At 36.4% G+C, this 20,346-nt stretch overlaps 1 protein-coding gene across 25 annotated transcripts in view; it reads right to left on the reverse strand.

Annotated features, from left to right (window-relative positions):
* The window catches only part of kcnma1a (potassium large conductance calcium-activated channel, subfamily M, alpha member 1a), a 214,760-nt gene that overhangs the window by 45,614 nt on the left and 148,800 nt on the right, over positions 1-20,346 (reverse strand). For 15 of the 25 annotated variants that reach the window (XM_048204316.1, XM_048204311.1, XM_048204314.1 and 12 more), the window contains exons 13-19: positions 19,117-19,186; positions 18,207-18,362; positions 12,148-12,257; positions 11,266-11,334; positions 8,414-8,425; positions 3,078-3,164; positions 2,866-2,942 (exon numbers count right to left, since the gene is read on the reverse strand). In XM_048204316.1, coding sequence (XP_048060273.1) covers positions 2,866-2,942; positions 3,078-3,164; positions 8,414-8,425; positions 11,266-11,334; positions 12,148-12,257; positions 18,207-18,362; positions 19,117-19,186 — 581 coding nt within the window. The remainder of the gene's footprint in view (positions 1-2,865; positions 2,943-3,077; positions 3,165-8,413; positions 8,426-11,265; positions 11,335-12,147; positions 12,258-18,206; positions 18,363-19,116; positions 19,187-20,346) is intronic. The other 10 variants (XM_048204318.1, XM_048204313.1, XM_048204309.1 and 7 more) reach the window with 1 other exon arrangement.

Genomic DNA, 20,346 nt, shown 5'->3' on the forward strand with positions numbered 1-20,346 from the left:
AAAAACTTAAAAAATCGGTAGTGCATGTGTAATCAAACACACTTGGTGTGTCATCTGAAACATCATATATAATTTTAAATAATTAAATTAATGTAAACAAAAAAATAAAAAAAACAAGGATCTGCAGTTAAAGCCAGCTGTTTAAAAGTGCCCAGTAAAAGGTCACTGGGAATGAAGCTGAATTATTCATCTTGTGGCTAACTGGTTTGGACAAATGCTTATATAGGTCATGTAATAACAATGCATCATTCCAATATTAATGCTAATGTATGCTCTACTTAACATAAATATTGCTTCATTCTACCAAGCCAACATTAGCAAATGACAACAAACATTTAAATGCTGCCACATCTATATATAATTAAGAGGGTGTTTAAAGAAATACAGTTCTATCAAATGATGTAAATGTCTGCAGGAGCTGCTCTGACAGTGGACTACACTCTGAGCTATTAATCTCTCTTCTACTTCAGTGACTTCCTGTCAGAAAGTGTTTTTGCCAGGCTGAGGCAGTGGGACATGGCAGTGGCGCGTCCAAACGGCAGTTGCGTTGGGCGCTCTGGGTAAACAGGGTGGATATGATTGGTAAAATGATCCTGGGCCAGGAGTGTGTTTTCGGTGTGTCTGGCGAGGGTGGGCCAAGCTGCTCTTGCCTTTTGTTTTTCCACCTGACTGGTGTCATTACCTCCGCCTCTCTCCCACTGACACCACCGTGAGCTGACAGCCTCTCTCTTCAGCCCTGCTAATCATGTCATTCCCTCTCTACATCTGTATCTCTCTTCACCATTAGCATTCTGATGACTGGCTTTCCTCAAGAGTCTCACTCTTTCACCTTGTCATCTTTCTCCCTCTTTTTCTAGGCCTTCAATTTGAAGGTAGTCTGTTTTTGATGAAGTCAATAGTTACTACAGTTCAGTTCAACGCTCTACTATTACTCTACTACTTTTAGTATTGTTTGTCTTAAAGTGGTTGCAAGCTAGCAATGTGTTTTGTAGATAATTATAGTCTTTTATAGCGTGACATCATTTTTTTCACACTTAAAGGTGCAATAGGTGATTTTCTACAGAAATTTTTTTTTGTTATACTGGTTAAAAAGTCTCCTCATATCCTGATAGCAAATCACTATGTTAACCGGTCTAAATGTATTTTTTATAATTATATATCGTCTGTGGAAAGCATAGGACCATAACATGTAAATCTAATCATTCTATTCTGTCCGAATGAAATAATAATGTCCTACCTGCCTGTCAATGTCTGTTTTTACATACCCTCGTGCATCGTTCGTGCAGACATCATACATCATCAGCGCGTTTCATGCCATGCAGAGTTTATACAAACAGACTTCAGTCACAGAGCACCGCAAACAAACAGCAGCCACCTTTTACAGTTCCTACCGAATCAAAACAACGAGCTTATGCTGCATTCACGCCATAACTACCGTAATTAAGAGATAGCAACCTGTGACACTGTAACCGGAACTGTTCAGTCAGACTCGAAATTATGCGATTCCATGTCAACAGTATCAACACGGAAATTAATCTGCAGCAGTCAGGTACAAGCTAAGTTGTTTACGTTCATTATTTTTGTAATGTTGTGCTTTGAGACATGAGGTAGTTTAACGCCTTCCCTTGTGACCCTTTGCTGAAAGTGCTGATGTGTTTAGGAGGAGGCATGGCTTTGGATGGTAATTTGCAGGGAGGGTGGGATTGTATGGTTTCAATGCTAACAGGTTAACATTAGCATTTCCCAGATCACCTACTGCACCTTTAAGAAATGTGTAATTTTCTTTGCATATATACTATCGTTCAAAGATTTTTGTAATGTTTTGAAAGAAGTCTCTCATGCTTAACAAGGCTACATTTAATAAAAATACTGTAAAATCAGAAATATTGTGAAAAATTATTAAAATTTAAAATAACAGTTTTAAAATGCTATTTATTCCTGTGATGGAAAAGCTGAAATTTCAACCATTACTCAAGTCAACATGTCAAATAATCCTTCAGAAGTCATTCTAATATGCTGATTCATTTCTCAACAAACAATTCTAATTATGCTGAAAATATTTTTTTGTGTAATGCTTAATATTTTTTTCAGGATTCTTTGATGAATAGATAGTTCGAAAGAACAGCATTTTTAAAAAAATAGAACATATTTGTAACAATGCAGAAGTCTTTACTGTCACTTTTGATCATTTTAATGTGTCCTTTCTAAATAAAAGTATTAATTTATAAAATCTTACTGACTGGTAGTCAAAAGTTAATCATTAATAGCTGTACAGTGGCTATCAAATGAATACGTCTGGCACAGTATTCAACAAGCAGTCAAAATACTGAGATTATAAAGCGCACATCTGATTTAAACTTTACTATACTAAATGGGAATAGGGTAGCCATCAGATTCAAAAATTGAAAAAGGGCGGAAGGCTGGGTGACTCTTTTCAAATGTAAGCACTATAGTTACAAAAAAAAATTAAATTGTACTTTATATGTACTTTACCAACATAATAATTTTAATGTGGCATGTATGATTTAGTTTATTGTGAATTGAATGGTATGTGAGTGGAAAAGCAAAACCAAAGCCTAAAATCTGAACTTTTTTGACACTATTCTTTTGCTGCCTTGCAAGTGTTTTTTTTTTTTTTTCCAGTGAAACTGACATGAGCCTATTTTTTTGTTATTTGTATATGTAACAAAAACTTTCAAATTTTAACTTTCAAAAAAAAAAAGCTACAATACAAGAAAAACAACAATATCTGACATTTTACACAACATAACAGTGTCATATAACAAAGTGAAAAAGAGTCGGTGGACACTTTCCGTTCAGACTGGGCTCGACAGGAGGGAGGGAGGGATGGTCGGGTGTACTTACTTCTCTTGCAGCCACACTTTTTAATCCTTTTGGGATCTGTGATGTCATCATGACATGCTTTGCAGTAGAAAAATGCTCTAAAGAGAGATGGTAAAGAATTGAACATTCTGCTTCCAGGGGTGTCCTTCACATTTCCATTTTCATTTGTATTTAAAATTGAGAAATCAAACACAAGAGTGCATGTAATTCTGATGGATTGGAGACATGTTTACCTTTTCACCTCTTTGGCGTCACTGGCGATAAAGAATCCCAATGTCCCCTCTTGCATCTTAACGTGATTTCCGGGGTTGATGAGAATACTGTTCAGTCAGAAAGAGGGTCATTCTCATTAACATGAAGAAAATCAATCTTGCACATTCAAACACTCTAATCAAGAGGAATGGTACACATGTTTTTGGACCTCGTTGAGAAACTGATGAGAAAACATGCATATACTGCCTCAAATTTTGATACTGGAATTGTACTTTTGTCAAAAAAAAGCTGCAGGGAAAGGGACCTATTCAAGTAATACTGCTTAGGCCACTTGGTTTCACACAAATACAGTACACAACAGCATGACTTCCCCATTTTAATTCTTTTCTCATGATGGTCTTAGATTGAATTGTCTGGGTGATGAGATAAAAGAAAGAATTAAAATTGGGGTGGTAACAATTTAGGCCTTCTGATCGATGGGCCTTCAGAAACACATAGTGTGAGGTCTATCGCCACACAGCAGTGCAATTTAATTCCTGCTTTAGAGCAGTGAAAAGCAAGGGAATGACCAGCCCACCAAGAGTTCAGGATGCATCCTGGATATCTGAATCAAGCCAACACATGCCATGCTATTTTACTTGAGGTTGCTACTGCGCAAACAGGACAGGCTAATTCTGAAATGATGTTAAAGATATTCTGTTATTATATAATTTAAAGCTACAGTTCATGGTTATTATTTTTACTGTTGCGGTTGTGAATCATTAAAAATAAGCACTGAGTCAGAAGCTGCACTACCAATAATCATTATCTGTCACTGAGATGGACTGAATTGTAAAGTTTATATCATTTAATACTTTTATCTGCCATGTTTAACTTTACTGACTATAAAATATATATATGACAGAGGTTGCGTTAGACTGTAACTTTGTCCGTCATTTTGACGTACAGGGTCGTAAAAAATCTGTCATAATCTATTATTACCCGTCATTTTAATTTTCATCTTTTAATTATAATAACACATTTAATTGCTTTTATTTTTGCTCACATTTGAACAAAAATAAAAGCAATTAAATGTTTTATTATAATTAAAATATGAAATTAAAATGATGGGTAATTCACACGTGAAATTTCTCTGTACGTGTTGGTAGCTATTAAAGAAAACGTGGTTTCATATTTATGTTTAAATAGTCCTATGTTATGCTTTAAATTCATTAATCTATTTGATTATGAAAAGTGAAGAGCATGAGTAAGATGCATCATAAGATGCGCATGTCGGGAGACATGGAGTGTGTCAGACAGGATTTCTTATGAGCTTCATAAAGTTTATTTTGTAGAAAGCCTTTCTTTAAAGTGAATTTCGTTTTGTAAAAAATTGTATCTTAATTTTAATCAATGTTTCATCAACCAATTGCCTGGATGTAATAAATAAGAAGCAAATATAGAAGAAAATATAATCATGACATGGAGGCGCGGGCGCGATCACTGGCGCGTGAACTGGAACGCGTCTTACAGGAATGAACCGAAACTCAGCGTATAGGTTGCTTGCCTCAGAGACATGAGAAATATATCTATAGAAAGCATGAAATATCTACTTTAACGAAAACGAAATAATTCAAATCGAAAAGAAATAGACTACTCTGTTTATGTAGAATAAACCGAATGAATTGTGCATTCTCTCTCTAAGCGCGTCCATGAGGAGATGAGGAGAGTCAATGTCAACTTCATCTTTGCCACCGACACTGATTACTTTATTAATAAACAATTAAAATGTCTCCTTGCTGTTTTGGTCACATTCATAAGACCAATATCGATTCGTAAATCCCAGGCTATTTGCCTTTTTCAGTTGACGAATAAACAGTAGCTACATAGTGCGCCTCCCACCCAATAAATCGCAATAGGCTGAAAGCTTTGTGTTGCTTTTGATATGGAACAAAGTCTCAGATTTAAAATTCTGTCCATTTCATTAAGAAATTCAAGCAATAAATACCGTTTTGGCGCTCTTTAATGTGGCGTCATATATCGTTGCAGCTTCTGGGTACTCGCCTGTGCGTTATCAAACGCATAGCAAAAGATTCGTGCCAGTTTCATTTTTGTTCTGGATCCAGAGCTCTGCTACTACATTGGAGCGCACTCGCCACCAACTGGACAGGGGTGTGAATTACAGTTACAATTTACAATAGATCACCCTCAGTGTAATCTGTCAATGTGACGGACGGCCTTCAGATTTTTCCGTCAATGTTAAAAAAATTCCATCAATGACGGATAATTTTCGGTTAACGTGACCTCTGTTATATGAGAGAGTGCATGTCATATCATCTTGCTATAGCCAATATAATAATAATTATTGTTTTACCTGGGAATAGTTGAACTTCAGTAAACCATCTAGCATACACGTTATTAATGCTTTAAGAGAGACTACCATTAAACAGTTTGGGGTCATAAATATTTTTTAACGTTTTTAAAAGAAGTCTCTTATGCTTGCTGAGGTTGTATTTATTTGATCAAAAAGACAGTAATTTTGTCAATTTAAAGGTGCAGTGTGTAAATTTTAGGAGGATCTACTGACAAAAATGCAATATAATATACATAACTATGTTTGCAGTGGTCTATAAAGACCTTAAATAATGAATCGTTATGTTTTGATTACCTTAGAATGAGCCATTTCTATCTACATACACCGCAGGTCCCCTTGCATGTTAAGTCGTCATTTTGCGCCGGTATGTTTCTACAATAGCCCTAAATGGACAAACTGCTCTACAGAGCCCATTTCGTCACTATGTTCTTCTTCTTCATTGGTGTTTTTAGAGGCAGCTTGCATCGTCACTATGAATACGCACAAAGAAGAAGAAGAAGTAGTAGTAGCAGTAGTCGTCATCTGGTTTATTAGAAGCAGAGACCATTCTATGTAAGAAGTAAGAAGAAACCTCATTGCTTGACTGGCTACTCTCTTCTGTCTCAGATGATGACACCTTTGTCCTGTGTCAGCCACCGTAGCTTCTCTATGTGTTTCGAAAGGGAGGGGTGAGCGGTGGACTGAGCAATTCGCAACCTTATCACGCTAAAATCTACACACTGAACCTTTAAAATAACTATTTTTTTATTTTAATTTATTTAAAAAATGTAATTTATTCCTGTTATGTCTTTTCTGCCATTACACAAGTCTTCAGTGTCACATGATCCTTCAGAAATCATTCTAATATGCTGATTTTGTGCTCAAGCTACATTTCTTAATATTATCAATAATGCTGAAAACATTTGTGCTGTGTACTATTTTGGTGGAAACTGTGATACAGAATCCAGAATAAAATAAACAGATACAGAAACTGAATAAAAGATACAAATTAATAAGATTCTGCCCATAAACGTTTGAATGGTTAAAAATGAATCAATTCAAAACATGTAAAGATGGTAATTGATAGGTTTAAATTGTTCTTTTTATTGTCAAAATGACAAACGCATTCTGAATCAAATTAAGTAAATGGCAGGATTTTTTTGGTTAAGGCGACCTCTGCCTCGAGGTTTGGTTCCCAGCAGTTGTTCAATCCCAGGCTATTGTGAACAAATACGAGTCAAACCTAAGCTAGTGTCTCTATGTGACTTCCCTTGGTGGGCGAGGAAATTTAGCTGTTTAAGAATCCACTGTCAGCTTCTGCCAGATATTTGGGAGAGTCTGGTTTGTAACTGTAGAGGTTCAGCAGTGTAGACAGAGCCACTACTGAACCACTGTATCATTCCCCATTAATTAGACAGAGACAGGAGGACACAACACAGCCATCAATGGTTGCCAGTTGTTAGGAATCATCAATGAATTGAGTGGTGGCTGCAACTCTTGACAAATGCCCAGCCTTACTAGAGAGTCAAGGCCAGAGAGCCCAGACGAAAGGGAAAGGTACATGATAGACATCCCATTATTCCATGGATTCAAAAATCCATATACTTATTTACCGTTTCATACATGTAGTCTATCAAAATCCTTTCCTCTGGGCTCATCAAATAACCACTACCATCAAATAACCAAAGAAGGGGATTTAATCCATTATAAAGCAGATGTTGGCTGGTCAGTTAATGAAAATGTCAAAAGATCTCTGTATTGCTTGAAATTATTGTGCTGGGTTATTTATCACTGAGCTTTACATCTGATTAAATAGCCCCCTTAGCGAGAAGCAGCACATTTGACATGCCGTTCAGAAGATGAATACAAACAGACTCATTCACTGACATTCACACACGTTGCTTCCCAAATTTGAGATTTTCACACCATTTGACAGTAAATCAGACAGAAGCCTTATGCAACGGGTCGATCACAGACCGATTGCATGGAATTGGAGGCTTCTGCTCGGATCAAACCTCCTATTATGGGAAACAAAGCAAGCATCACACATCACATGACAGAGCGTACAGGCATGCAGTTACCAAGAGCATCACAACCAAAGGCACATCTAAAAGAGAGCAGGTGCAGCAATCGCACAGCGGCACGTAGATGCAAACTGTTGCAGTAACTTCTGTGCAGTTGGATTGTTGTACAGAACACCAAACTGACAGGAAGTGACCTCACTTCATAAACATCTACTCAGAGACGCACAGGCATTTGGGGACATGATGAAAGTCAGTTCCAGACAAACTGTGACAAACAGATCGACCATTCAGTCACACGCACTCAACAACATCTCATACGCCCATACATATACAAATCACACTCGCTCCGACACACAAATACACAAAAACGCAATACAGTGTTAGAGTGGTAATGACAGAAAAGGCAAAGATGGTGCCATGAATAGTGTGGCCTTTAATAACCATTCAGTGTTTAGCGTTTAAAACTCCATGAAGTAAAACTTGCCATATCGAGACACATCAGTTCTTAATGGACAAACACTAGTATTTTCTGCTATATAATGCACTGAGCACAGCTGTTTTCCGATTAGGGCACTTTTCTCTGTGCATTACGAAATAAGTGAGAAAAACATGAAGTACTGTTTGCATGGAGAGCACAATGCTGAAAAAGACACGGGCAGAAATGATTCGCAGCTGATGAAAACTGAAAAGTAATCAAACAGGGAAAAGGAAAAGAGAGGAGAGGAAGTCGAGAACAAAAAACAGTGATGCACAAACATGGAGTGGATAAACGTTGTGTTGATATGTGAACAGCACAGACAAAGAAACAAGTGAATTGAACAATAGCAACTACTCTCTCTGCCTGCAAAGAAGTTAGTGCATTAAGCACAAAGAGAATCACAATATAAGAGATAGCGAGAGATTTTGGCCGTTTTTGAGAGGGAGGTGGTACAATATCCTTAAGCTTTTCTCCCACAGTTGATCTAAAGTGTAGAGGGGTGAGATAATGAAGAGGGCATACCGCTTTCTGCTTCTGCAAACAACAAGAAAACATTATAAATCAAACATAGACTGGGAGAAAAAAAGGAGGCGGTCATCTGAATCTGCACATTAAGATCAGGACTCTAAAGTAGAGGGCAAAACAGTCACTTTCACCATTAAAAAAAACCAAAAAAAAAAACCACTTTGAATTGGTTAACTCGTCTGTCCTACAAAGGGGGAAAATACGGTCTAAATCCCAAAGTGCTCTTCTAAGTTTAGACCAGCCTAGAACATCAAATTGAGAGTTACGCTAAAGGATAATGTTGTGCCCTCTAAAGGTTTTGTCATTATGTGTGGTATGGCAAAGTTATTAACCAAAGTTTAACAGCCATCCATTAGAAAGTAATCAAATTATATGAACTGTATCACACCGCGCGACAAAACATTGTGTTGTGTTGGCACGGAGAATACTGGACATGAGTGGCACTTTTATGTGATATCGGGGGGAAAACAAGGTTCTAGTTTAGATTTTTAGTAGGTAAATTAAAAAGTCAGGAAAAAACAAAACTAGTTCATACTGTAACTACTGTACTGCTGGGCGGTATGAGCAAACTCTTATATCACAGTGTGAGCCACTTTATTACATGGTAACAGTACATTACAATATAGTTATTCCGGAATTTCAAAGAAAAAATGGTTTATATTAACCATATGTCTATACCTATTTTGGGATAATGCAGAGAATTATTTTACAAAAGAAATACAATTCATCTCATTTGATTATATTGTCTTTTTAACTCTAATCTAAAAGATCAGCTTATTCATAACAACTTATCAAGTCTGAAATCAAAGTAAAACCTGAGTGTAACATAATAGAAATTATAAAATATTATAAAATGGATAGTTTCGACCAGTGTTGGGGAAAGTTACTTTTAAAAGTAATGCATTACAATATTGCGTTACTCCCTAAAAAAAGTAACTATTGGCGCTACATTACTTTGCATAAAATTCTGAGATTGCATTTCACTGTTTTTATTTATTTTGAGGAATACTGAATGTTTTTGTGCAAGTGAGCAAAGTAATGTGCTACATTACTTTTGGGTTACTTTTTCTCACCTGGGCTGGGCTTGCTTGTTTGTTTTTTTAATAACAACAAAAAAAAAGTTATATTTTCTATTTTTTTCTATTTAAGGTCCATTCACACCAAAAGTGAAATGAATAAGCCGTAGGCTGAAGGAAATGCATATTCACACCTGTACAGTAGAAGGCGCAGCTCAAACAAACTTTTCAGCTGTGCTGCCATTCTGGATTAAAGAAGAATAAGATACAGGAGAAGGAAGTTCAACATCCTCTTATTTCTAAATCTAATATAAAGTAATTTTTGCTTGTTAGTACGGTTGAATTAGATAATTTGAAGATTAGCAACAAAGACATTGGTTAATAAAGTGAGATTAAATACATAAAGTATATTTGTATAATTGAATATAGTTAATTATTACAGGTTTGCATAAAATTCTGAGATTGCATTTCACTGTTTTATTTATTTTGAGGAATACTGAATGTGAGATGAGTAAATGCATGTTCACATTTAATCTAGAACCACAATAACCATCACGTTCACACAGAGCACACAACACCTCTGCACTTTATTTCTCTCAACATGTGGATAGGAGAGCTGTCAGTCAATAAATGTGAAAAAGTAATTTGCATTACTTAATTTAAAAAGTAACTTAGATATTTTGTTTTAAATTGAAAAAGTAATGCGTTACTTTACTAGTATTTGGAAAAGTAATCTGATTACATAACTCAAGTTACTTGTAATGCATTATCCCCCACACACTGGTTACGACTATAAATTCTGATTGGATTAGCCACTTTCAAAGCTTTTATAAAATAGATGGACAATATTCAGTCACATACCTGTGACCACACATCAGTTGAATTCTGCATTTTGCCAAACAAATACCACTTACTAAAAACTTTCATTATAAAAATAGTTTCAACTTCTTTGGTACACATCCTACACTTTTTTATACACTTTATTTATCATTCCTCCATGGAATCCTCTGTGACATGTAAATAACGTGAAGTAGTCCTAGCAAATACAGTATATCCATCTACAGTGGAATAAATTTTAAAGCAAAATGTTTACAGACACATTTCTAGTGTCTCATAATATATTGTCATACCGCCCATATCCATTAATAAAATAAACAAATAATGTGAGCTGCATGTCATGAGATAATAGGGAACAAACAGTACCAGATCTTCTGGTTGGTATTTGGGCTGTGTGTGTGTTTTCAGGCCATCTTGTGTTCTAAACCACACTCATTAGTACTTACTGTGTACAAAAAATGTATTAGTAAGAGTTACAGTGTACAGAAACATTGGAACACAGGTTGTGGATGTAGGAAGGGGTGGTGGGATTTGGCAAACTCGAAGTTACTGAGACAGAGTACTTCATGTTATTAGTTCCAATGGGTCACTTAACAGAATGCGACAGGAGTGCTATTGATAGAAGGCTCTTTACTCGGAGAGTAAACCCTCATCAATACAGCACAGTGAGTCTGAGCAGATGTCATGGCTCTTTGGCTTCACGGTGACTCTTACAGACAGTGATCGGCAACTGTGATGCTGTGAGAGTCAAGCTGAGGCAAACTTCCTCCAGTGACAAAACGTAACATGCTGCTGTCTCAATGAGAGCGATTTAAATTTGAAACCAGATTTGATTATTTGCAGACAGACTTAATGATGAAAAACATAATTTCTAGCAAGTTGAATAGGAGAACTGTACTGTAGGGGGTCTGCAGGACCAATGAGGGACACAACTGCTTTGCCCCTCTTTGGTCAGTGTATTGTGCATGGTGGAGTTTAAGACAAAAGAGGACAAACCTGCTTTCCCTTTGCTCTGACTTGTACTCAATAGCGATCAACAACAACTTGAGCTTCACATAGCACAGCCTGAAAAAGAGAACAGACATTTAGCATCCAGAAGAAGTTATTTGACAATTTAAATTCATTAGGCACATTCAATTTGACATTACAAATGATTTCAAGTTGATCTGTTGCAATCAGAACAGCCTATCACCATGAAATCCCATTGGTTCAAAATCCTGCTCCACTAACAGTACATTAAACATCAAATTTGCTCTGATTGGCTGTGAGCTGTGTCTTAAAAGGCAATAATATATGAGAGCCTTTACGATACTTACTGGGGCTGAGACAATATATCAATGCATCGCGAATTGAGAAATGATTCTGTATCGATTCTGATATTTTCTGCATGTATCGCGATTCTCTCTCGGATCGATTCTGAGCTTAGTTTTCAACAGCAGATGGCACTGCGTGCTTTAGAAACAGCCGTACTCTTCTTCCTTCCAAGTCCTTACACACACCACTTGAACTTTCTATAAAATAATCATTCATAAAGTTCGAAAAGGTTGAAGTGAAAGGTTGACGTGTTTGCAGTTGGCTGTTTACATTAATCTTGCGTCATAAAAGCATTCTGAGGTGCAAGTACATTCTCAGACTCAGTCAAATGCACGAGCTGTCTTTTTTGTGACCATTTGAGCATGGGGTTAAAAAATAGCCTAGAGCGCCATCTGCTGTTAAAAACTAAGCTCAGAATTGATTCGCGATGCATTTGGAAAATATCACAAAAGATCCACGAATCGTGATGCAGCGATAGTATTGTCCCAGCCCTAATACTTACTATTATGTGTTTGTAACAATGTGCTGTAAAGCTCTCATGCTTTAGAGCAGAAGCATACTTACTCACAAACTGCAGGAAATGAAAGCCCCACAAAGGCACTGGACAGGTACTCCGTGTACATTTCATTGGCCACTCCCTCCAGATAATACTTCTGCCACGTGTCCTCCTCAATCTGAAAGGCAAAAACAGTTGGATTCAGATACACACAGTCAGGGAAGATTTGATGTGAATGGATAGATCACCCATCATAAACATTAAAAACTTTCTACATTTTTTCTTTTTTCTTTTCAGTGGACAAAAAGCTCTAGAAAACATTCTCTGAAAATAAGAGGTGACTTAAAGGGATAGTTTACCCAAAATGAAAATTCTGTCATCATTTACTTTACATGTTGTTCCAAACCCATAACACTTTCACTCATCTTCAAAACACAAATTAAGATATTTTTGATGAAACCTGAGTGATTTCTGTCCCTCCATTGAAAGTCTATTCACCTGAAACTCTGACTGTTCAAAACATTCATGAAGAGACTGGAAAAGAAATGCATATGAATTGAGTGGTTTAATTTAAGTCTTCTGAAGAAACACAATTACTTTATCCACCTTTTTTTGCAATGCGGAGAAAGATTCTTTTATTTGAATGTGAAAACTTCTGATTCAGTAGCCGCTACAAGTAAATAACCAGAAGAATAACAAAGTTCAAAAAACGGTAAAATGATCTGCACTACAAACCAGTATGATTTTGACTATGATTAAGAATTTAAAATAATATGATAGCAATTAAAAATTTGCACGATAAGGCAGCATAACAGACTTTTTTTGTTTTTGTACAGGTAAAATAACTGGAAGAGAATGACACCGGAAGCCAGACACATTCAAGTTACACCTGGTCTTTCATTAAAAATAAGGTGGATATGATTAACAGATTTAATTTAGGCTGTTATTCAAATAGAAACATTGATCAATGAATATATAGAGCTCATCAAATATGTTAAGTGGAAAGTCAACCGTATTTGCTTGACACAGAACAACAAATGAGGTTTGTTCTTGAGTGTCAAGCAAGTAAGGATGAGCTTCTGTTTACCATATTTGAGGTGCTCTATGTATGTGCATTCATATCAATGTGCCTAAATTAAATGTTCATCTTATCAAGCAATTGTCTCTCTTCAGCAGACTTGGATTAAATTTATCAATTCATATGGATTTGGTTAACAATCTTTATGTACTTTTTGAAGTGTGAAAGTTGGTTACATGGATTTTCAGTGGAGGTACAGAAATCTCTCAGGTTTCATTAAAAATATCTTCATTCGTGTTTCAAAGATCAACATGAGCCTTATGAGTTTGGAACAACATAAGGGTGAGTTATTCCACAAATGTGTTTTTCCAAAAAAATTTCAGTGGACAAAAAGCTGTTGGGTGTGAAAATTACATACTATTGAACATATAGTATATAATCCTGTCCATCAAAGCTGTCTTGGTTTCATGCGCATCAAATTAAATATGGTATCAACTCTGACTAAGTTGGATAACCACAAAGAGCCATTGTATACAGTCTCATATCAGAACACAGCATACACACGTCTTGTTCTCTCTAGTTTCTCTATTTCTCGGTATCATACTTTCAGGTGTAACATTTCAACCTTTTTTAGACTTTTTTTAGAGATTGAGAATAAATGCTAGGCATATTCCAGTGTCTGAACTCACAGCTGGTCTCTTCATCATCCTCTCATTACATGCATCTCAGGATGTGGGGCTGTGATAAGCAGGCAAACTATTAGGCAAACACTCTGCCATTAGTCAGCCATCTCGCCCAGCCAACGTCTGTCTGACAGACAGTCAAGAGAGATGCTTTCAAAGCCAGGCCCAACTCTCTTTCTCTCTGCCAGGCTAAGAGCACTCGCATTCCGGTGCAGGCATCTTTTAGGGCGGCACTAATGGGTAGAGTTTTGTCATTTAGTCCTAAAGAGATGGCAGCCATTTACCGTAGGCTCCCTAAATTACCCCTTGCGCTTGTGCCCTGCCTGTCAGAGCTGATGTAAGTGTTACGGGCGTGTTCTCTCGCACCGACTGAACAATTATTTCCTTCAGTCCCTCCGGAGAGCCTGATCTGAATTCCCTCTGCTTATTGCTTTTTTGTTAAACCTGAAGAGACCAGATAAAGAATTCATGCTGAACGTTCAAGCGATATTATTGAACGACACAACACATCAGAGATTTATACTTAGGACAACAGACATAATGTAAATGTGTTTGTGGCTGTGTGAATGTGTGCATCTCTGGGGTGTGGGTCTCATTAACACCTCCCGGTAACACTCTTCTGCTCTGCTTCCTGAATGCCCACTCAAATCAGTCATGTTGCCATCTACTCAACCGGCCCTCTCTAACCCCTCTCCTTCAGCAGACAGACTGGGCCTTACACTCTCACACATTGTCTATGTTGTCTTGTTGTGAAGTTGCTGACAAAAAATGACTGAAGATATTTCAGATGAGAGCCAACAAAACACTTTAAGCACAATAAGAAATTTTAGCCGGACATTTTTAATACCACTACACTAGAGATGCTTTGTTATGGTTGCCGATTAAAGTGAAAGGATCAATCTTTATACTTTACTATACTATAGATACTATACTATCTAATACTACAGATGGATGAAGTATAGATTGTATGTTTGCACTACAGAACTGAAAAAAATAACATCATGATTTGAAGAATGCTGACATCACATGTTTTCATTATTTGTGTGTATATACTAGGGATGTTCCGATCAGGTTTTTTTGCCCTCGAGTCCGAGTCCGAGTCATTTGATTTTGAGTATCTACCGATACCGAGTCCCGATCCGATACTTCTATAATACATAAAAAAAGAATAAAGAAGAGCAAAAAAACAGATCCAGGATGTTCCTTATTTTTTATTTAATTCACCTTATTTTAACATTCAACAACTCTGTTAACAAACAGAGCACTTCTGTGAGGTAGCTTGAACAATCAAGTAATAAATAACATAAATTCTTCACTTCACTTCACTTTAGTGCAACAGTAAATATAAAAAGTCTAATATAAAAACAAATATATTTGGTTTGATTTGGGTATGCTGCAGTCTGTGTAATAACTAAAATAATGTTTATATATATCATATTTTCTGGCTAGTTTACTTTAGATTTTTATAATACACCATACTTTAACCCAAACTGAATAAATAAAAACAAGTTTAAATGGGTAAATCTCCAGTACTAATTTTTGATTCTTAATTTTCTTTTGTGTCATACTCAAATTCTTGTTAAAACACATTAGACATGCTTATTCTGTGCATTTTGAACACTTTTTTGTGTGAAATTATATTTATTTTGTCCATCAAAAGTGTGCTTTCACTTTAATTGAGCGTCAGCAGCGCAGCGTGTGTCTCAATCAGCTCCCTAGTTCAGTAGTCAGGGCACTGATCAGGGTATCAGCCACATTCACTTTCATTATATACTGATTCACGACGTAGGGAGCTAGGGAGCTGATTGAGACACAGGGATAGACTCGGTGCCGAGACGATCGCGGCACTGCTGCTTATGCAACGCTCCTGCCTGAAGCTCGAGCTGCTCCTGCTGCCTGTGTGAATGCATCCGTTGGTTAACATGCATGCTGAAAAAATATGCACTGCTCACGCGCCGCTTATGCTTGCAGTGTGAAACAGGCCTAACTCTGTGCCACCGCATAACTATAGATGTGTTAAAAATAATGAGAATATATATACATATATCCGAGTCCTGATCGGGAGGTAACGTCCGATTCCGATCGAGTCTGAAACCACGTGATCGGACCCGATTTCCGATCACGTGATCGGATCTGGACATCCCTAGTATATACAGTACTGTGGAAATGTCTTAGGCCACCATTAGATGTTGTTTTAGCAATGGTATAATGGCCATCTATAATTATTTCTCAGTCTCTTTATTAGAACATAACCAGAAAATACAGGAAATTTGTATGCAGTATTTAAAAAACAGAAAAGAAGCAGGAAAAAACGAAGGAACCAGCTCTCTTAAACCTAAATGGAATGGAAAAGGACTGGAAGGCCAAGAAAACCTTCAAAATATGACGAGAAGTTTCTCAGATTTTTATTATTTATTTTATTTATCTTATTATTCTTATTAAATCCAAGAGGTCACAATAAATACTGATTTTTGCTTAAAGAAGCCATTTTTTTCTGATTTTTTATTTATTTATTTATTTTTTTCTGTTTGTATAGTAATAAAGACCAAAAAATAAATATGAATGGTCATTAAAACATTGCTAAAACAATAAAGCTGGTGATGGCCCAAGACTTTTGCACAGTACTGTATTTCTATGTTTTATTAAGCAGGGGTTTACAAACTGGGGGTCTGTGGGAAATAAACTGAAGTGAAAAAGGTATACATCTAACATTAATTGTGTCTAGAAAAAAAACAAGATAATTAATATGCATATATCAGTAAATATTAAACAGATAATATTTAAAAACCTTTAATAAAGTTTTGACTTTAACAGAGTGACAATATAAAAGCCAACTACACTACCATTCAAAAGTTTGTTGTCGGTAAGATTTTTAAAAATGTTTTTGAAAGAAGTCTCTTATGTTGCATTTATTTGCTCAACGATGCAGTAAAAATAGTAATACTGTGAAATAATATTACAATTTATAATAATAAAATGTTCTTTTTTTAATATATTTAAAAAAAAAAAGTAATTTATTCCTGTGATGGCAGCCACTCCAGTCTTCAGTGTCACATGATCCTTCAGAAATCATTTTAATATGCTGATTTGGTGCTCAAGAAACATTTCTTCTAAAATATATCTTGCGTATATTTTATGGAAAATGGGATCTTCATATTTGTGGGTCATTGACGAAAAAAAAAAAAAAAAAAAAACGGTATTAGACATGCTACTGTCAAACTCTAGGGGAATCAATCATGCCTAGCAGAAGAAGCATGTCTTGCCGCTTAGAGTTGCTGCCTTCATAGTGTTCCAAATCGGTGACTAATGAAGTTTGGTTTTAGTTAGGGTACTTAGAAGGTTGTTGCCAATGTAGACAGTAAGGCAGCTATTATGGTATTGGGACAGAGCATATTTTACAAAATCCTTTCATTGCATAGCTGATGGAAATGATGGGAGCTTTCCAGCATCTCTATACATTTTACATTCATCTCACTGCGCTCTTTTATAGTGTGTTGCCATCAGACCCATTAAGAGATGATCAGCAACAATACTGACACACTTTCCTTTTTGACAGTTAAAGTAAGTGTTTTGGTGGTGTCTTATGCGAGTAAGGACATGGGTCAGAGAGGTTAGAAATGTGTATTCGTACGCTGTACTCTGGCATGGGTGGTCTGGGCTGTCTCTCCTCTGTGTTTTTATGAGAAGAGTGATGTGCCCTGCAGATGTTTCCACACATGCCACATTTAAACAGTCATTATAAAGTCATTCCTCATCTCTTTATGACACGAGAATGTTGCTCTCCATGTTGAAAGCCTGCGCAGTCTAGAAAAAGAAAAAAATCAAAGAGAGTAAAATATAGCCCTTTGCGGATTTCAGAATACGTTTTACAATCTCTGTGAAATTCTTCAGTCTGATCGCTCACTCATTGCTCTCGCTCTCTCTTGATCTCTCTTCGTTTTTCCAAAGGGCTCCATCCAAATCTGAACCACCTGATAATAACCCACCACCTCACTGCAGCTATTCAGTTCCTCAGAGCGTTTTATTTAGTGTTTTCTTAAAAAGAGCGATCCATACATCTCTGAGCAGTCTGGTTCAGTTGAACGATAAATAAAGATGGCTTTGGGGTGCCGTTCATTGACTATGAAACAGGCACATGGTTCGCATTTCCCAGCTCTATCGGCACGCAGGAGGACAGTAAATTCTGAAAGAGGAAAAACCACTAATTTACATCCTCACTTCCACCATGCCATTGACTCATATAAATTACCTCATAATGGCAGCAGCAATGCTGTGTTGCCGTCCCGAGTAGGTCCCAAATGAGACCGCCAGGCTCAGAAGATGATTTACTCAATACCATAATGGCTCTGGTGATTGAGCTGAAGTAGGGATGGAGGCTGATTCTACTCTATGGGTTTTATCAAAGCCCAAGACGGGCTGACGGTACCTTGATGTATGACCTCATGGAGAAGAGATTGGCGAGCATGGTGGACAGGCCCTGTGCCAGGCAGCTCTGGGCTATGAAGCCTGCCTTCAGCTCGGCCAAGCAGATCGCATCATCACCCTCCTTCCAGTTCCAGCTGGGAATGTTTAGCAGATGGGCCTGAGGACACATGGGACGAGACGAGGGGAAGTTAGCAATGTCCCCAGCTGAGATGTCTAACAAGTGTAGTAATGAAAAACACCAGCAGCAAATGAAAATCAATACATTTCTTACAGTTTAGAGACAAGTTGTAGTTTTCTATATTAACTTGTAGCAAATAAACATGAATTTATTAAATATTAAGGTTTGAAACACAGAGTACAAAACATTGTCAAAACATAACGTGTTACAACAGCCCCTGGTGTCCCCTACCTTGTTAGATTATATAAATCTGTCAAACTGATAACGCAAATCTCATAACAGTAGCACGTCACTATCATATCTCATTGCTAAAACAGCGGGTTCTCTGACAGTCCTCTAAAACAGTTGTCTACAGTTGACATTCAATTGCTCTCGAGTGAACTGTCCCATAACCAAAAACCATCCATCAAGTCATTAACATCCATCTCCTGTTCCAGCGCTCCCTGATGAATACAAAGCTGTGTTCATGTTGGTGTAATAAGGCATAAATACCGAAGGAAAACAAGTCATGTAAACGTACTCTGTATTTGACTTCTATGAACTTGTAAATTTCCCATTGTCATGGACGGCAGAATCTGAGGGCCTGTTCTCATATGACATGTTTTTTTGACACAGGTCACATTTTTGATTACTTTTATAGCCTCTTTGTACATTGTATGTATTCTTTCTGTTTAGGTCGTCATTTTATTGTCGATTTGACTTGACACAGCAACAGAAAATATACATTTCCTACCTTATTGTGGTACTGCAACATTTGAGTGATTATTCTGATCTTTGGATGGTAGTTTTTGATAGATATTACTCTGTAAAAAAAAAAAAAAAAGAAGTCAACATGAAGCAGCATTTTTGCAGCAAGGGGGAATAGAATATTCAGGGAAAATATATGCAAGACGCAACATGATTTTATTTATCAGAAATTTGAGAAAGCATTTTGACTGGTGCGCAAGCTCACCCTCAATATATTTCTAGGGTAACATTTTTCAAAATAAGACCAAAATTGTGTAATAAAAAATAAACTGATTTTTCTACTTGTTTTTTTGTTCTAGAGGTGAGAATTTTGATTAAAGGTGCATTCAATAATTTCTAAGATATACAACCATTCAAAAGTTTCAGGTCAGTAAGATTTTTTTATTTTTTTTCTTAATTTGTTTTTCAAAGAAGTCTCTCTTAAAAGATGACTCACTAAGGCTGTTTTTATTCAATGTAATACAATCAAAACAGTAATATTATGAAATATTATTACGATTCACAACTTTAAAATATATTAAAATAGAAAAGTAGTAGTAAAGTTTAAGTTATTCTTGTTGTGCAAAGCTGAATTCAGCTTCAGAGTCACATGATCCTTCAGAAATCATTCTAATATGCTGATTTAGTTCTCAAGAAACAAACATATCTTATTATTATCAATGTTGAAAAAAAGCTGCACTTAATATTTACATTTTTTGATAATTAGAAAGTTCAAAGAACAGCATTTGTATATATGTATGTATATAGTTACCATTTTTTAAAATCTTTACTGTCACTTCGAAACAATTTGAAACATTCTTGCTAAATAAAAGTATTATTTATCAAAAAAAAAAAAAAAAAACTTACTGACCTCAAACTTTTGAACAGTAGTATATGAACAGCACTTTCGAGAAATATTATCAACATGATTTACACTCACATGCGAAAACTCTAGACATTAATCTTCTAGTAAAATATGTTTTATTCTGCATGGAGCAGGCCGCTCCCTCATGTAAACAAAAACGCATTGAGTGCACCTTTAACCTCCATCGTAAGTCACTTTGGATTAAAAACAAGCATCTGCTGAATGAATAAAAAACCAATTCATCTTTCATATCTATAGAGAAGCCTGTGATATGTGTGACTTTCCTGTGAAATCCAGTCTGGATTTCTCTCCAGTCTCGTAAGAGAGGTGCAGAATTTATTTCCATATTAAGCTGCTCTATAACACATTAGT

This window comes from Megalobrama amblycephala, linkage group LG10 (genome assembly GCF_018812025.1).
Source record: "Megalobrama amblycephala isolate DHTTF-2021 linkage group LG10, ASM1881202v1, whole genome shotgun sequence".
Classification (NCBI taxonomy): Eukaryota; Metazoa; Chordata; class Actinopteri; order Cypriniformes; family Xenocyprididae; genus Megalobrama; species Megalobrama amblycephala.